This window comes from Halichoerus grypus, chromosome 1 (assembly GCF_964656455.1).
Source record: "Halichoerus grypus chromosome 1, mHalGry1.hap1.1, whole genome shotgun sequence".
Lineage (NCBI taxonomy): Eukaryota > Metazoa > Chordata > Mammalia > Carnivora > Phocidae > Halichoerus > Halichoerus grypus.
Genome location: NC_135712.1, coordinates 38478334 through 38495444, shown reverse-complemented (window position 1 = coordinate 38495444; position 17111 = coordinate 38478334). Strand labels below are relative to the sequence as shown.

The window sequence follows — 17111 nt, the reverse complement described above, 5'->3', positions numbered from 1 at the left end:
TAGCCACTCCATATTTAGAAAACCACCCATATTACGACAACAGAAAATTTGAATACTGTTTTCATGCTTAGAATACCTCTTATACGTAAATGAATATCAACATTTTAGAGCTGGAGAAACAGAAACAGCAGTATAACTTGCATGTCATGCACCTGGTCTCCAAACTAGATATTTCTGTTACTCAAGACTGTTTAAATGTGTTAATATTTGGTAAAAAAAAAAAATAGTTATAAAAGATATTACTTTAGTTTAAAAATATTTCTGACTTATTTGATAATAGACCTAATTGAATTATTAAAAAATGCAATGAAACTCTTTTATCCTACTCACTTTAAATCACATAACAGAAACCCTGAAGTTCTAGATTTTGAAGAATACTTATATGATTTTAAAGGTAGTGTATGTACCACACATTGCAGCCTTCACCTAGCAGTTTGTAGTTAATTTCATTGATAGCCAGAAAAGAACACTAATTTTTATCCTATGTTGTTTATATGGTTAATTTTAAGTAAATTGTTAATAATTATTATAAAAGTTAACATAACTACAGTAACATGAGTAGTTACCATAAGCAAGGCATTTTTTAAAAGATTTATTTATTTTAGAGAGAGAGAGAGAGCAAGCACATGAGAAGGGGTAAGGGCACAGGGAGAGAATCTTCAAGCAGACTCCCCGATGATCACGGAGCCCCTGGGGTGGCTCAATCCCAGGACCCTTGAGATCATGACCTGAGCCAAAAACAAGAGTCAGATACTCCACAGACTGCACCAGTCAGGCTCCCCAAGCAAGGCATTTTTTAAGTTCAATGCATAGAAATATTTAGTTTCAAAAATGACATTATAAGGTTGATGCTATTATTATTATCTGCATTTTTTAAACCAGGAGACTGAGGCATAGTTTAAGGAAGGTCACAAAACTCAAGTGTGGCAAAATGAAAAGAAGAGCCCAGATAATATGAGTCCAGCAGAGGCCATGCTCTCCACCATTTTATTCTATAACCATTTTAGTCCAATACAAATAGATCAGTCTTAAATCCTAAGAGAAAATAGTATCAGAAAGTCTGTGTAAACTGTGGACTTTGGCTACGAAGTGTTTGATCAACAGAGACTTTGGACTTAATTACAGAACTATGAAAATGGGCCATTTGCATTAGTTTTACAAACACCACAGCTGGAACTCAATATTTATTTCACCACTTTAATGTGAGGTTAGAAATTTTACAGATAGTATAAATAACCTTTTGGTGGGCATATGGCTAGGAAACAGTGACTAAAAAGCCATATATTGTGGTCAGAATCTAATAATTCATTTTAATTTTTTAGCTTTCAGAACATTCAAACCTAAATGAAGTTTGGAAGTATAAAATTATGTTAAGGAAATTATTTCAATCAATCCCCAAGTTCTGATTGAAAAACACTAGAAACTATGCTGGTCTCTGAAATCTTGATGAAAGGCTCAGATATGCAGATCATATTTCATAGAATTCAAGAATTGAGAAACACCTTGGAATTCACATAGCCTCTTGGGTAAAGAGAGATGAACTGCTTTGCCTAAGATCATATGTCAAGAGGCCAAATCAAGATAACACCAAAATATCCTGCTTCCAACAATTAATTTCACTGTCTCAGGCTGAGTCTATATGTTTGGTGTATATATATATATATATATATGGTATTTGTTGTTAACCCAGTGAAACATAACTATACATTTAGACTGTGTTATATACTATTTTTACTTTTTAGTAAAGCACTGTTTAATTTAAAAGTTACTTAAAAAGTTCACATTATACACTGTCATGGAAAAATCCTACATTGATATATTGCCAAATATTAAATAGAGGAATTAGAAATATGAAAATGAAGTAGGAAAATGAACCATTAGGACTTCCTTCTAATTTGCACATTCTTTTCTTTTGACATGGATTTAAGATGGAATATGTCTGTCTTTAACCTGCTAGGTCTAAGAGAAAAGTATGTGAGAATTTATTTTCAGTTCCCTAAAAGAGCATTCTGAGATACAGAGCTCAATTTCCAGCTAACTCTCAGAACGAGGGGATAGGATACCTAGAAACACCAGAAAAATTAGACTGTTATACTTAGTGCTTTAAAAACGATTCTAATATCCTACTCTCAACAAAACTTTCTGGCCTGTCGGTGGTAAAATGCCACGGGGCACAGCTGTACCAGAGACAGTTAACTTCAGAGTGAAAACAAGCTGAATTGTTTTTACTTTACAAGTTTCTTATCTGCCAACTTCACTGAATTAATAAAGTGCACATACTTAACAACATCAAAGGCAGAAATATCATGTAATATATTAGAGACTGTGATTGCTGCTTCTAAAATCTTCTCTCAAGAAAATGATTTTCTTTTCTGAAAAGCTATTATCTCCAGACTGAAAATTATTTGTCTATGTGACACTAAATTTCTTTTAATAGAAAGTTAATAATACATATCTGTATCAGTGTATTATTAACTTACAGCTAACTCATTTTTAGACCCCCCCACCTCCTGTAACCAAGTTTTTGAAAGCACTTAATTCAAATAAAACAGTTTGCATCTATGCAAGTAGATTTGAGAATATTTCAAATGAAGAATCTCTCACTACTCAATGAATTAAATGGGTATTCCTCATACTGAGATTCAAAATGGTTTCCTCTTGGAAAGTAAGTTATTTAAATAAGAATAGATTTTTTTTTTTTTTTTACATTTTTTATATCTCACAACAATGCCAGCCCTACCAAACTTCTTAACTTGCTCTCTACATTGAGAGTGTTTGTCTCTTTCCAATGGTAGCCTGGAAAGGGAAATTATATATTAAAGTGAATTGGACGGCTGCTATTTTATCACCATTACTAGCTTCATGACTAGTGTTCTATTATAGACTTGTGATAAGTATATTTATGAGAAAAATCCAAAACTAAAACAAAATCTGACAGCTATTGCCCAGAGTGAACAAATTATACAACATATTGTAAACCAATTAGATAACATTCTACACCCATGTGTCTCTGCTGTTCATTTTCCTTTTGGTCCCCAAGTCCACCCTCCACCCGTTTTTGCCTTGCTCTGTGCTCTGGGAGCCTGACTTCTCAGCACTGCTCCACACAGATTCCTTGACCTTTGATTTCCTTGGAATTGGATTAATGGAAAGATATTGGAAGACAGGAGAAGAAAGTGGTCCGATATTGATCCCTCCTCTCCCAGTGTCTCCACCTCACCGAGGTTTGGATACTGGCTGGGTCCCTCTTTGGCCACTGGTCTTTTAAAGCTGCCCCTTTTCTGGCCCGATTCTTCTCTAACTAGAATAATCCTGTTCACTTCCTATGGCCCTTCAGGTCCAGTGCTGATCATAGCACCTTGCTGTTGAGAGTTCTCTTGTGCCTCTATATCCCATATTAGCTTCCCAAACTCTGTCCATATTTCTGTGAAAGTCTCCTCATTAAAAACTCTTTTATTACACTCTTTTGAGACTGCCGTCAATTCCTGCTGACATTCTGAGTAACACACCATCTAAACTAGGGACATAAAAAGTTTATAATCAATATTTAAAGAATGTGACTTCAAGGAAAAAGAAAAAATAATTTTGTTAAGACCATTGCAACTTACCCAGTTTAACACAGACTACTCCAGAAGAGCCTCCTGCTTTTCATTGTACAATCTAGTTCTTAGACATCAAATGTAGTTCACTTTCAAAAAAGTATGTTTCTTAATGAATCTATTGCAGTTCCTCATATTAAATTGCTTTTTCTTTCTCTATTTAAATACTCATTGATCATCATTCTTTGCTTACTAGTGAGTTAAATAAAATAGCCCTGGGACTATTTAAGTTCATCTCTTTTTTTTTTTTTTTTCTAAAATGAAGAATAACTGGACTTAAATTACATATTTCCACTTATTATACTGAATACTTTGAGCAGAATTCCCTTTACACTAATGTAATTCTTTAAACAATAGTGGTAAAAAAAAAGTTTGATTTCTGGTCTTATTAACCTGTTAGCATTTATAGTAACTTTGTTGACCCTTTTTAAAACTAATAAACTCAAGGTTTTAACTGTGAAACTGGTACACATTATTGGCCTTGATAAGTTTTCTTGCAATAGTTTAAGCCTGTGTACCTACTGGGACAATACTTTGTTCTTAGTCATTTTTCTTAATCATTTTATAGACATCTCTTCCCTTAAAAGTCAGTGTTATCTCAGCTTTAGCATAGAGCAGTTCTGATACTAAAACTGTATAAATATTATAGACATATTCAAGAAGTCATTCAGAAAAATCTGTCTCTTTGCCTTGCAATCACCTTATACACACTTAGCATCAAGTAGCATTTAATTTTCTGGCCACTGCTAATTTAAATGAGTACAGAAAGCTAATGGGAGATTATTTGAAATCTAGAGAAATAACAAAAAAAAAAGAAACTACTGTATTATTGAAGCAAGAGATGTTTTAAAATATTACAATTATTCAAGCACTTATTGTAATTCCACGAACTCCCCAGAGTTAATAGATTGTATTAGACCCTTCTCAGAAGTCATGCTTTATGGCATTTGCTCTTATTTATTGTCCTGGCAGAAAGTTCCAGCGGAAGTCAAGGTCACCTTCTATCCCAAAGTTGGTATAATTAGTATCACTTCGGTGTTTCACCAAGCTAACCCAGGAGGTTATTAACTGCGTTTCATGTGGAGTGTCAAAGAAGCAAGGGCAGTGCCAGCAATCTTTTCAGCTTCAAAGGCACAGCTCATAAATTTAATTCGTTGGTTAGTAAGAAAGATATAACCAGTTTAGTTTATTAATGATTTTAAAAATAATTTTAGAGATGTTCTGGAAATACATTTATTCATATATGAAGGCTAAGTTTTAACATATAAAACAGATCATCACCCTAATAATAAGTGATGAAGTCTTGGTATCTTATAAGTGATGTGCTTTTGGGAATATCATAAATATGGAAAATTTTAAATTTATTATCTGTATGTATATGCATATTATTATATAAAGATGAATCCTAGAAAATGGCACATAGTCTACTAGGGAACATTTTCTTTTCTTTCTTAGATGTTGTTTCGCAGGAAATGTGTGTGTTATTAGATTATATAAAATCTAGGATTATTACCATAAAATCAATTAAGACACTCCTACATTTACAGAAGTGAAAACAGTATTAGTAAAACTGTTTACTTAGAAGAAATATGAACTAATGGAACAAAGATTTCTGTTTAAATTAACCTAAGCCAAAGAAATAAACAAGCTTAAAATGAAACTCTTAAAAATGTTTGATGTTTTAAATTGCACAAACCACAAGAGTGCCCTTAGAAAATAGAGTAGAGCATAAGTGTACTGCTTCCCTTAATAGGTCATATTGGAAAGAAAATAAGAACACTGGTTTTCCTCAACTATTTCCCAAATGCTATAAAGAAATAGGTAAATATTTAAGGATTTTCAAGTTTTGCTAGAGTTCATCTTCATACAAGTGAGAGTCAAACGCTTTGTTGAGTTTTGGAAGTGGTTATATACAACAAGTGATATGTATTCTTGTTCCAAATAAGATCTACTAGAATACAAAAAAATGACTTCAGCATTCTATGCTATCTTGGAATAACCTAAACTGAAACACTGCCATTATTGAAATGTGTGGGTCCATAGCTAAGAGATGGGGCCTCCAGTCAGCATTCCCTCCCCCGTGCAGCCTGTAGTCTCTCCCTTCAGCATTAGCAACACAATACTTGTAGCGAGGTTGAAAGTGCCCTCAGCTAGGAACCATATGTGTTGCTTGCTCTTTCTAAGTAAGAAACATTTTTAGTAGCCTATTTTCATTATAAGCTATGTTTTAATATTTAAATTTAAAATTGCATCAACTTCATATAATAATTGTTGTTTTTAAAAAGACTAATGGAAATTTAGCTACACTTACCGCTTAAATGTGGAAACCTGTCTTTTTGTAGATAAGCAGTTCTCTCTATATGGACCATCTGGAGACTGAATTATTAATTTTTGCCAAGTGAAAAAAACCCAACATATTGACACTTAATTTTTAAAAGCTCACAACACCATGCAAATTGTGTTTTATTACCACCAATAAAACCAGAAACATTTTTAATAGCTAAACACTCATAATACGAGCTCATAAACAACTTCTTGATTTGCACACTTTGGGATTTAACTGTGTCTAGATGATACATTTTACCATTGCAAATGCTCCATTTGAGTGCATTCATAGTGACTAACTTAGACCTATAACGTTTTTACTCCATTTATTCTTTCTCGGTGCTGGCTTTTTCTTTTATTCTGTTAAATGCTTATGATCTTGTATTCAATTGTTTAAAGTATCTACACCAAAAAGGGAAGGAGGTGACACATTAATAAAACCAAATAAAGATAAAATAAAGATAGACTAGACTTTCTTTTGATAAAAGGAAATAGAGACTAGAAGCATAAGTCAGATCATTATTGCTTTTATTATTTTTATTTTTTTTGACGATGTTATTTATTTATTTGACAGAGAGAGACACAGTGAGAGAGGGAACACAAGCAGGGGGAGTGGGAGAGGGAGAAGCAGGCTTCCCGCTGAGCAGGGAGCCCGATGCGGGGCTCGATCCCAGGACCCCGGGATCATGACCTGAGCCGAAGGCAGACGCTTAACGACTAAGCCACCCAGCCGCCCCTCATTATTGCTTTTAAACCTGATTTAATTAAATAGATGCTTCAGATAGCAGTTTGGAGGACACATGTATGCATATTGTGTTTATTTTACTTCAGTTTATTGTATTTTGAAGCCAGAGAAAGGAAACAACAATCAAAGAAATCTGCATACAAAAATACTATTTCATAATCAGCATTTTAGGCCACTGTAGTTCATTAAAAATGACCATATTAAATATGTGTGGAATTTTATAATTTGTCTCAATTTCCCTATGCTGGCACAAAGTAAATAGTTCAGCATTTTTTTTTAATTTGCTAGAGTTTAACTTTGTGTTAATGAATTTTGTTTTTACAAGTCACTTAGATTACTTCAAGAAATTTTTAGAGAACAAAGTATTTATTAAGATCTTTTAGACAGCAATATTTTAGGATTATACTTAATGGTCAAACAGGTCCCTAACTTCATTTACATTTAAATAACTAAGTTTTACGTCATTCACATGATTTAAAAGTACAATGGCAGCATATGGGCTAAAAGAGCTATGATGTATGCTAAAATTTCTTCTATTCTACATGGATGATTTAAAATATTTCACTTAATATTACATTTTTAAACATAAGTAACAAAATTAGCATGCTATTTAATAGTGAAGAATTGAGAACCTTCAGTGGAAGAGCCTGACATTAAGCTTTTGATTGTCAAGGTATCCATTTCTTTTTTCTTTCTTTTTTTTTAAGATTTTTATTTATTTGTTTATTTGTTTATTTGAGAGAGAGAGAGTGAGAGAGAGACAGCCTGTGAGAGAGAGGGGCAGAGGGAGAGGGACAAGGGGACTCCCTGCTGAACAGGCAGCCCCACTCGGGGCTCTATCCCAGGATCCTGGGATCATGACTTGAGCCAACATTTGATGGACTGAGCCACCCAGGTGTCCCCTTGAGGTATCTATTTCAAAAGACATCCACCTTGAATAAACATATTGCCTGCAGTAGGATAGAGCTGCTAGCCAACCAACAAGATAAGGAATTAGGCTGCCCCACCTGTGAAATTTCCTCTTTCAGAAACCCATGGGTACCTTAGGTACCTGACTACTTTGAGTAACCCCACTTCTTCCTTCCAGTGCCCTCATTCCCACTCTTAGGCTTCAAATTCACCAATTAGTGATCCTCCAAAACATTTGGATACTCTAATAAAGGCAGAGCGCCAGGTCCATGCATGCTCTTTATGTTTGTGATCTCATTGTGTGGCCTTCCAGGAACTAAGTAATAAATCTTGTCTCTCAAAGTTTCTGATGGTTTCTTGCTAAAATGCATCCTGAGCTCATAATAAGAACACAAGGGCTAGTCCAGCCACAACATTGGCCCTGGTGGAGTTAATGTCTGTGGGGGCTCCTACAAGTATTAGGGGCCGATCCAGGACAGTGGCTCAGACATTCCTATCTGAAAGCATTACTATCAATAGGCTACAATCAATGCAACGGTACCCATCTTTAAATTTTGTGAGTTTGGTCATTATTTCTCTAGTAGATAGTTTGATAATGGTCAAGTTCTTAAATTTTTAAAAGACGTCCTTTGTTTTTGTTTTGCAATGCCATGCTGAAATAAGGTCCCATTGCAATTAGCCTCATTATAATTAATAAATTGGTTAAGATTACTAGACAAATGATGTAATTTTATTACTATAAAATTATTTTTTCCATTTCAAAGCCTAATGTAAACCCAAATCTATATTTGAACTAATAGTTCATTTAGATGTTTACAAAGTTAGACTATATAAATAATTTCATCATCAAGTTTGGAATTATGTTTCCCTATTTGACGTATTGAAATGCATAAAGTCTCTGAACAGACTTTTAGTATTTAACAGGAAGTATATCAGATGTTTTATATCTTCTGTTTATATCTATCATCTCATTCTTTTTTTTTTTAAAGATTTTATTTATTTGAGAGAGAGAGAGACACAGCAAGAGAGGGAACAAGCAGGGGTGTGGGAGAGGGAGAGGCAGGCTTCCCGTGGAGCAGGGAGCCCGTCGCGGGGCTCGATCCCAGGATCCTGGGATCATGACCTGAGCCGAAGGCAGACGCTTAACGACTGAGCCACCCAGGCGCCCCTCTCATTTTTGTATTTGAAAGACATTAACAATTTTGCAGAGCCAGAAACAGCAACTAGGAGTTTAGAAGTTTTCTGTCTTGATAAATATAAAATATTCACTTATGAATACTAATTTTAAAAATAATGATAGACATAAGCACTGATACACGTCATTGTCTCATATATATTTTTTTTAAATTTTCAGTACCTTTATATTGTTATCTGTATAAAGTGAGGATACTGCTAAGGATTCCTACAGTATGACATAGTTATGAAATTAAAGCTCTATGACATGATCAAAATGAAAAAGATTTTCAAATTAAACACACCATGCTAAAATAATATTAATACTAGAAATCACATCAGTTCATTTGGAAGTATTTCATAAATGGTCATATTTAACTCATTAACATTTATCACAGTGATCCAAAAAAAACCACACTAGAAACATTTGTGAGAGTATATATATGCCATGTGAATTGAATGATAGGGTTAATCAGGCCACTAGACTTAAAAAAACCCTGCAATTTCCAAAAGTAGAAATTAAAATGTCTTGTAGCAATAGTCTTTTGTAATGAAAAAAAATTTAAGAGATCTATAAAATGTTCAGGTTTTAGGTATATAATATAAATCCAGAATAAGTGTATAAACTATTGCTATACTCATGGATAGATAAGTTCTATATGCTCTAGTAACATTTTATCTAATTTTCCATACAATCAATAAAAATTGGGCTTAAAAGTAATCAGTACACTAACACCAAAAAAACTTTGCCAAGTTATATATATATAAAATTTCAGTAATTGCATGATACAACTATAGATAAACACATTTGTTTTACTAAAAAGAACTGAAAAATAATCCTATTATACACTGAGTGCTGATTATGTTTCCAGAGCTCTAGGTATTATCTGATCCTCAAGACAACCTGGGAATTAAGTGCTTCTATCAAGTGTTTCTCATTTTTCTGATAAAAATGCTGAGGCTCAATTTGATTCATTGCCCAAGACCTTGTACTCACACCCAAAAATGCCTCTAGAGCACATTTTTTTTCCATCTTGCCCAGAACTGCTCAAGTTTGCTGCTTCTCCATGTCTTGACACCTCTATTTGTAACAAGATAGTGCTAATTGCTAGCTTTCATTCCATATGGAATGGAATGTATAGAGTATATACATATATACTAGTATATGCATATATATGTATAGAGTATATACATATATGTATAGAGTGTATACATATATACTAGTATAAACTAGTATAGAGGCTCCTCTTCCTCCTAACAGAAACGCATTTTACGTATAAACTGAAGAGATATGAAAATTCTTAAAGTTGTGGCTGATGATTTGAGGAGATTCTTTTGTTCTGTTTCACCTTGATTTCTAATACAGCCACAGGTGTGATTCTTTAAATGTATTTTAAATTGTTTGTTTATCATATCTGAGGATGGGAAACTTAGTAGCAGTGAAAGAGTGTAGATGGAGACATGAAGGGTGATTTATTTGCAGACACTTATTAAATACATAGACAGGTAGGTAAATGTTATGGTTTATGAAATTTGACGAAATAACACTTAAACCTCATAAAATCAAATATAGTTACTTTACTTTAGATTATTGAATGAAAAGGATGAAACAAACAAACAAAAATCTGCAAGATGAAAATATTGAGTTCTCTTTAGTTCTAACCTTTTCTTGGGCAATACATTCTTTTTTTTTTTTTTTTAAGATTTTATTTATTTATCTGACAGAGACACAGTGAGAGAGGGAACACAAGCAGGGTGGGAGAGGGAGAAGCAGGCTTCCCGCAGAGCAGGGAGCCCGACACAGGGCTCGATCCCAGGACTCTGGGATCATGACCTGAGCTGAAGGCAGATGCTTAATGACTGAGCCACCCAGGCGCACCTAGACAATACATTCTTATTATAATCCTTTTTTAACTATAATTTTGAAATGTCTTTTACTAATTTATAAGTAAATGAATTGCATTCAAAGACTAATTGCATATGAAAGTTCTAATAGGCAATACACAAAGGAATACCATACAACTTAAAAAAGAGAGTACAAAATTCACAACAATGTGAAAACTAGTATAGAGCTTCCTCAAAAAAATGATTACTTTTTTTTTTTTTTTGAGAGAAAGAGCATGGGGGGGAGGGGCAGAGGAAGAGGGAACGAGAGAATCTTAAGCAGGCTCCAAGCCCAGCGCTGAGCCCGATGTGGGGCTCGATCTCACGGCCTTGATATGACCTGAGCAGAAATCAAGAGTTAGACCCTTAATCAACTGAGTCACCAAGGCACCCCAGAGCTTCCTCAAAAAATTAGAAATAGAAATACCATATGATCCAATAATTCCACTAGTGGGTATTTGCCCAAATAAAATGAAAACACTTATTCAAAAAGAAATATGTCTCTGTCGTATAAATAAATAAAATCTTTTAAAAAAATATGCACCCCTATGTTTACTGCAGCATTATTTACAATATCCAGGATATGGAAAAAACTTAAGCGTCCACTGACAGATGAATGGATAAGGAAGATGTGGTGTACACATGCACACACACAAATGTACATATGCACATGAATATTACTCAGCCATAGAAAAGGATGAGATTGTGTCACTGGCAACAACAGAGATAGACCTAGAGGGTTTTATGCTAAGTGAAATAAGTCAGACTGAGAAAGATATATACCATACGATTTCATTCATATGTGGAATCTAAAAAAAAGGAAATGAATAAAACAAACGAAAAGCAGAATCAGACCTACAAATACATAGAACAAACTGATGATTACCAAAGGGGAAGGAGGTTAGTGGGTGGGCAAAATGGGTGAAGGGGAGTGGGAGATTTAGGCTTCCTAGTTATGGAATGAATAAGTCACGGTAGTAAAAGGCACAGCATGAGGAATATAGTCAATGATATTGTAACAGTGCTGTGTGGTGACAGATGGTGGCCCACTTGTGGTGAGCACAGAATAATGTATAAACTTGTCAAATCACTATGCTGTACACCTGAAACTAACATAACATTGTACGTCAACTGTACTCTAATTAAAAATTAAAGAAGTCCTAGCTCTGATGAAATTCACATTCTAGTAAATGAAAATGGAAATGAAACAGATAAATATATAAAATAATTCATAACAATGTTTATGTACTGACTGAGTCTTCCACTCCCTCAAATATGGACTAGAACATTAACGATACAGGTGCACTTGGTGGCTTTTCCCAGCCCCCAGTGGTTTGTTGAAGATGGGAGAGAAAAGTAGACATTAGACTAACATTTAATGTTATTGCTGCCATTTTTTTTCTATACAAAATAACTACTATGAAGTGCCTAACTTATAAAATACATTTTTCTTTCCACATATTTTGGTGCCTTTTGAAAAATATCTTCCAATTGTTAAGTAAAAGTAACAGGGAATGGTGTGTGGCTTCTCTGACGTTTGTATGTTCCTCTGCAGAAAAGATTAATTCTTTACCACTTTTAAAGTCTATATTGTAAATTTCACAGAACATTTTAGGAAACCTGTAAAAAGTGAATTTACTAGAAAAAGTAGAAAATTTATTTCATTTTAACAGGCTGCTTCAGATGCAATAAGTAAGATTCCACTTAAGATGCATGTGAACAAATATAAAATGTTATTAAACACCTCACTTTGAAATAAAACATTTTTCTCTTATTTTATTCTAAGATGTGTGTGTATACATATATATGCTCAGAAAGGGTATGAATACTTTTCCTTCATTAAGCACAGACACTGGTTACTTAGGAAGAATGCATTAATTTAATTGCTAGTGATTTTAGATACAACATGTTTAATTTCCATAATGGTACTGTCTGGCATGACCCCATATATATAGCAAGTCCTCAATAAATGTTTTTGAAGAAGGAAGGAATAATTGACAATTAGGAAATTTTTTTTGTTATAAGTAGGTCTTCAAAAAAAAATCAAGTCAACGTCACTATCCTTTTCCATCAAAGTGATCTGTCTTTACAGTCAGAACTTAATATTATCACAGGATTTTGTTAGTATGCACTAATTGCATTTCACTTAAATTGCTATTTGTTAAAAATCTTTGGAAAAATAATAAATTGAAGCACAGTAAAAATTTAGGTATCTTTCATTTCATATAATATCACAAAGCATTTTTTACCTTTTTTCATTTTTATTACTTTCCCCCCATGTCCATATAAATTGCTATGAGAAATATCTTTAAATTCTTCTCATTTATAGATTTAGCTCAAATACAGTTCACTTAATAATACTAATATAAACATAGGACTTTTTGAGAAAATCTTATAGCTACTATCATCAAACTTCAGTTATCAATCATATATCATATAATAGAGTTGACATGATTAATAAACATTAATAATTATCTAATATCAGATATTTTTCAGAAGCAAGAGAAAAATATTATGATAACTGTTACGTTAAAGCTAGCAGCTCAATTTAATAGTCTAACTGAACAGTCTTTACAAGTGAAGGAAAATAATGTTAAGCCCAGTACTTAGTACAACTTTAATTAACATATATTAATGTAAAGTCCCCATGATTTCAAGTTAAATTGTTAAGTTTAACACATATTAGTATAGCCAACATGACACAAAACATGTATAAATACAAAAAGACAAACTTAATAGGACAAATTCTCTTTGAACATTGCTTATGCAAAAATTAAGTTTAAAATCTGTTTCCTATAATGCACTCACAATTTTTTTAATTTCTTCATCACTTACTAACCACTTAATGACTGCTCAGGAATGCTTTTTTTATATTTCCGAATGATAATGCAATTATTTTTTGCCTTTAAAGATTAATTCTATTTCTTCAAGGTTGCTTTCCTTAAAGCAAAAATATTTATTAATAAACCAGTACCAGAAATTACTCACGGAGCCAAATGAATTCCTATCGTCCTGGACAACTTTATCAATATTCGTTTTTAGAACATTCTCTTAGTAGACTAAATAGATCTACTCAGAGAATCCCTTTAGGATGACTTGTCGAATATTTACTTAAAAGTTCTATGTGATGAATAGTTTCTAACGATCCCATGAATTATGCCAATTTTTAGAACACATTCAACACTGTGGCTATTTTTAATCCAGTGGCAGAAGAATAAGTCATTAACATTAAACAAAGATCTTTAAAAAGCAAAAGCTACCTTTGCAACCTTGAACACTTTATTTCTTTGCTTATATTTATAAGGCAAGACAAAAAGAAAAAAAAAGTGTCCCATGTTCACATTTAAACTTGCTCAGTGTTTGCTCCATATATTTTTAACCTATATTCTGGAATATTTTCGTAATAGTTATAAGTGGCACTAAAAAAGTTAAAATGTACCATCTTGCCTCATATCCTATTCCAATAACCCTAATTGATAGTAATTTAGGTGACTTAATTACTTCTTATAATTAAATAAAATTGAATCTCAATTTTTCTACCCTTTTAAAAAAACCCTTAAAGCTTCATTTACTGTGTTTTCCAGGCCATAACAAAGAAGCATACTGTACCTCTTACGCTGCTGGTTGTTGCGGATGTGGTTGGGCTGGTTGTTATGGCTACAGTGCTTGTGACTGTTGCAGTGGTAAGGGAGGGGATGATAGTAGTGGGAAGCAAAGTGTTGGGAACATCTGGTGAGTGGAAAAAAACAAAATATAAAACAAAATCATATCATGCAAACAAAAGAGAAACACAAATGATTCAAATTATAAATACATAGGTCTTATTTAGGCTTAACTGTAACAGGCTTACACAGATTATCAGGCACAAAGCTGGCTGTACCACATGGTTCTTGTCATTTTTTTGTTCACTTCTTTTTCCTGTTCCCACACAAAGCAAAAACTTGGAGCGATGTTTGAGAATAAGCAGATTGTTTGTAACACGTAGAGTGAAATTTAAAATGACAAGAATTCATTTGTTCACTGAGTCATTTAAAAAGTGTGACATGCAGTAGCAAAATACAAATAGGTAAAACAAACAAAAAAAAGACATGCTTTGTCAAAGAAGTAAACAAAGAAAAAGCACAACAGAAATAAACACAAATAACGCCACTATGTAAGATTAAAGAAATGTTAATGATGGATGAGTATATGCATGTTAAATGCTCTTTGATTTTTTTTCTTTTAGGAAAACTTAATGGTAGGAAATAAGATGACAGCAATCTTTAGAAACAAACAAATAAAAAAAGAAGCTAATTGTTATTATTATTACTTTGCTTTTCTTTTTCTCACAAATGATGTTAATGTACAGCTTAGAGTCTTGCAATTCTTACCCTGATTAGCTGGTAACGCCTTCTAACAATTTTGCAGTACCTAGGAGTCTTTAACAAGTATTGAGTCAACTAGAATGGAACCCAATATTCTGAAAGGTTTAGGATTTATTTTATTTGGCATACATAGGAGAGGTGATTTTGAGCCATAATATTCAACCCCTAATCCATGATTAGTAAAAGTTGCCGAAAGTTAACGCTAGATTCCAATACAGAAAACATAATAAACAGAAAGAATAATTTAGAATTTTACACCAAAATCTTCCTTTCACTCAAAACTGGCTGAAAATTTGAAGAGTAGCGGAGGAAACACTGAAACAATGTAGCCAGTGTCAAGCTATAGAGCCTCAGTAAGATTCTCAAAAAGTCAAATCTTGTCTCAAGTGGATAGGCATATAATTTACACAGTGAGGAAATGAGAAACAGTTCACAAATTACCTGTAATTACTGTGCTGGGGTTTGATTTCACATGTTTGCCACACAGTCCCTATATAGTCAAAGTGTTTGACAGATTATTTTGCTCTTAAAAGGCTTCCTGTCATTCTCTCAGCTAAAGTCTTTGAGTCACACCAAAAATTTTCTAGTCTTTTACTTCTGATAAATTAGCCCTCCTCAATTCTCAGACTTGAACCTGCTGGATTCTCTACACTGGAGACATCGGAAAACAGTAGGAGCTTGCTCTCTTAACTTGGGTATTGATGTTTACACCTGTTTTTCAACAGGGAAAATGCTTCCTAGACAGTCAAATTAAGAAAACAACCTTCTAAAAATTCAATGGTGGTACGTTAATCACTGGAGAAAATGGTTATTGCCTGGTGTGCGATTACCATGATCATAAAATAGAACTGACTTTAACAACATTATACACTGAATAAATATCATGTATATGTGCACGTATACCCCTTATTTACTAATTTTTATAATACTTTTTATTTTCATGGTAAGCTTCCCTAAATGGCTTAGGCAGGCTGGAGGTAAATGCAAGATATTTTCTAAATTAAAAAAACATGAGTAATCTTAATTTTCATGCATACCTAAAATAGAAAATAATACATTCTTCATCGGCTAGTAAAATCCTTTGCTCATTAGGATCTCAAAATATATGTATTTAATTTATGCAAAGGGAAATGACTTACAAGGCTATCAAACACAAGAACATATAATGATATCAGCCCTTTAAAACTCCATGTAAAGAAACTAATACCACCAAACACAGCACAGATGATAAAATCTTAGGTTATTTGCTATCAGACAGTGAGTTAAAATAAGATCCCATTAGATCTAAAAAGCAGCCTTTCAAATTCAGCTAATACCATTCAATTCCTAAGAACTGGAATACAAATAACAGGTTTTGGTGTTGTTTGTTCATTTTTTAAGTTAGCCAAAAAAACATTATGTGGACTTTTTTTTTATTCCATATCAACAAAAATGAGTAATAATAAATCTTGATTTGTTTTGGAGACAGTCTATATATTTTCAGGTACTATGAATATTTTTGTATAAACCAAACAATATCTTTATTTCCTATAACTGCGAAAATGCATGAAATTTAGGGCTTTTCCTAGACTAATAATTAATGAACCAAAAAAAGAAAAAAAAAAAACCCCAATAGTTTTAATAATTGTTAATCCACTTTAAGAGAACTGCCCTAGAGTCTTTTAAAGTGTCCAGACAGATAACACTACAAATCGTTATTGGCTCATATTCTGACTCCTGCTTTATCAGCCCATCATTCTCCCTCATCCTTTCCTTTTGACTTCATATGTACCTAAAAACAAACCTGCTGAAAGAAATTTGATGGAAAACACTTTGGTCCAATGACAATTGGGCCAAGAAAAGTATCTGTTGAATAAGAAGTATCTCCCAGTCACTGTTACATTTTTAATCACTACTAACTTTATTTCATCCTGTGTTCTGAAACATTTTAAACATTTTTATTTATCCTTTTTACAGTACATTCTTGTTTATCCAATTATTTCAGCTCTATTGTAAAAGAGCAAAATTTGGAATAATCTAAATACTGAACACCAGAAGAGTAATCAGAATCAACCGAAATTCAGCAACACAGGATCAGTTGGAATTCGCTGGAATTCTCAGGAAGATCAAAAA

The 17111-nt window shown here is 33.1% G+C and overlaps 1 protein-coding gene across 3 annotated transcripts in view; it reads right to left on the bottom strand.

The window, feature by feature from the left end:
* Positions 1-17111, bottom strand: part of CADM2 (cell adhesion molecule 2) — a 1094969-nt gene that overhangs the window by 55445 nt on the left and 1022413 nt on the right. For 2 of the 3 annotated variants that reach the window (XM_078059557.1, XM_078059594.1), the window contains one exon: positions 14245-14364. The exons of the other annotated variant lie outside the window; for it this stretch is intronic. In XM_078059557.1, coding sequence (XP_077915683.1) covers positions 14245-14364 — 120 coding nt within the window. The remainder of the gene's footprint in view (positions 1-14244; positions 14365-17111) is intronic. 3 annotated transcript variants of the gene reach the window in all.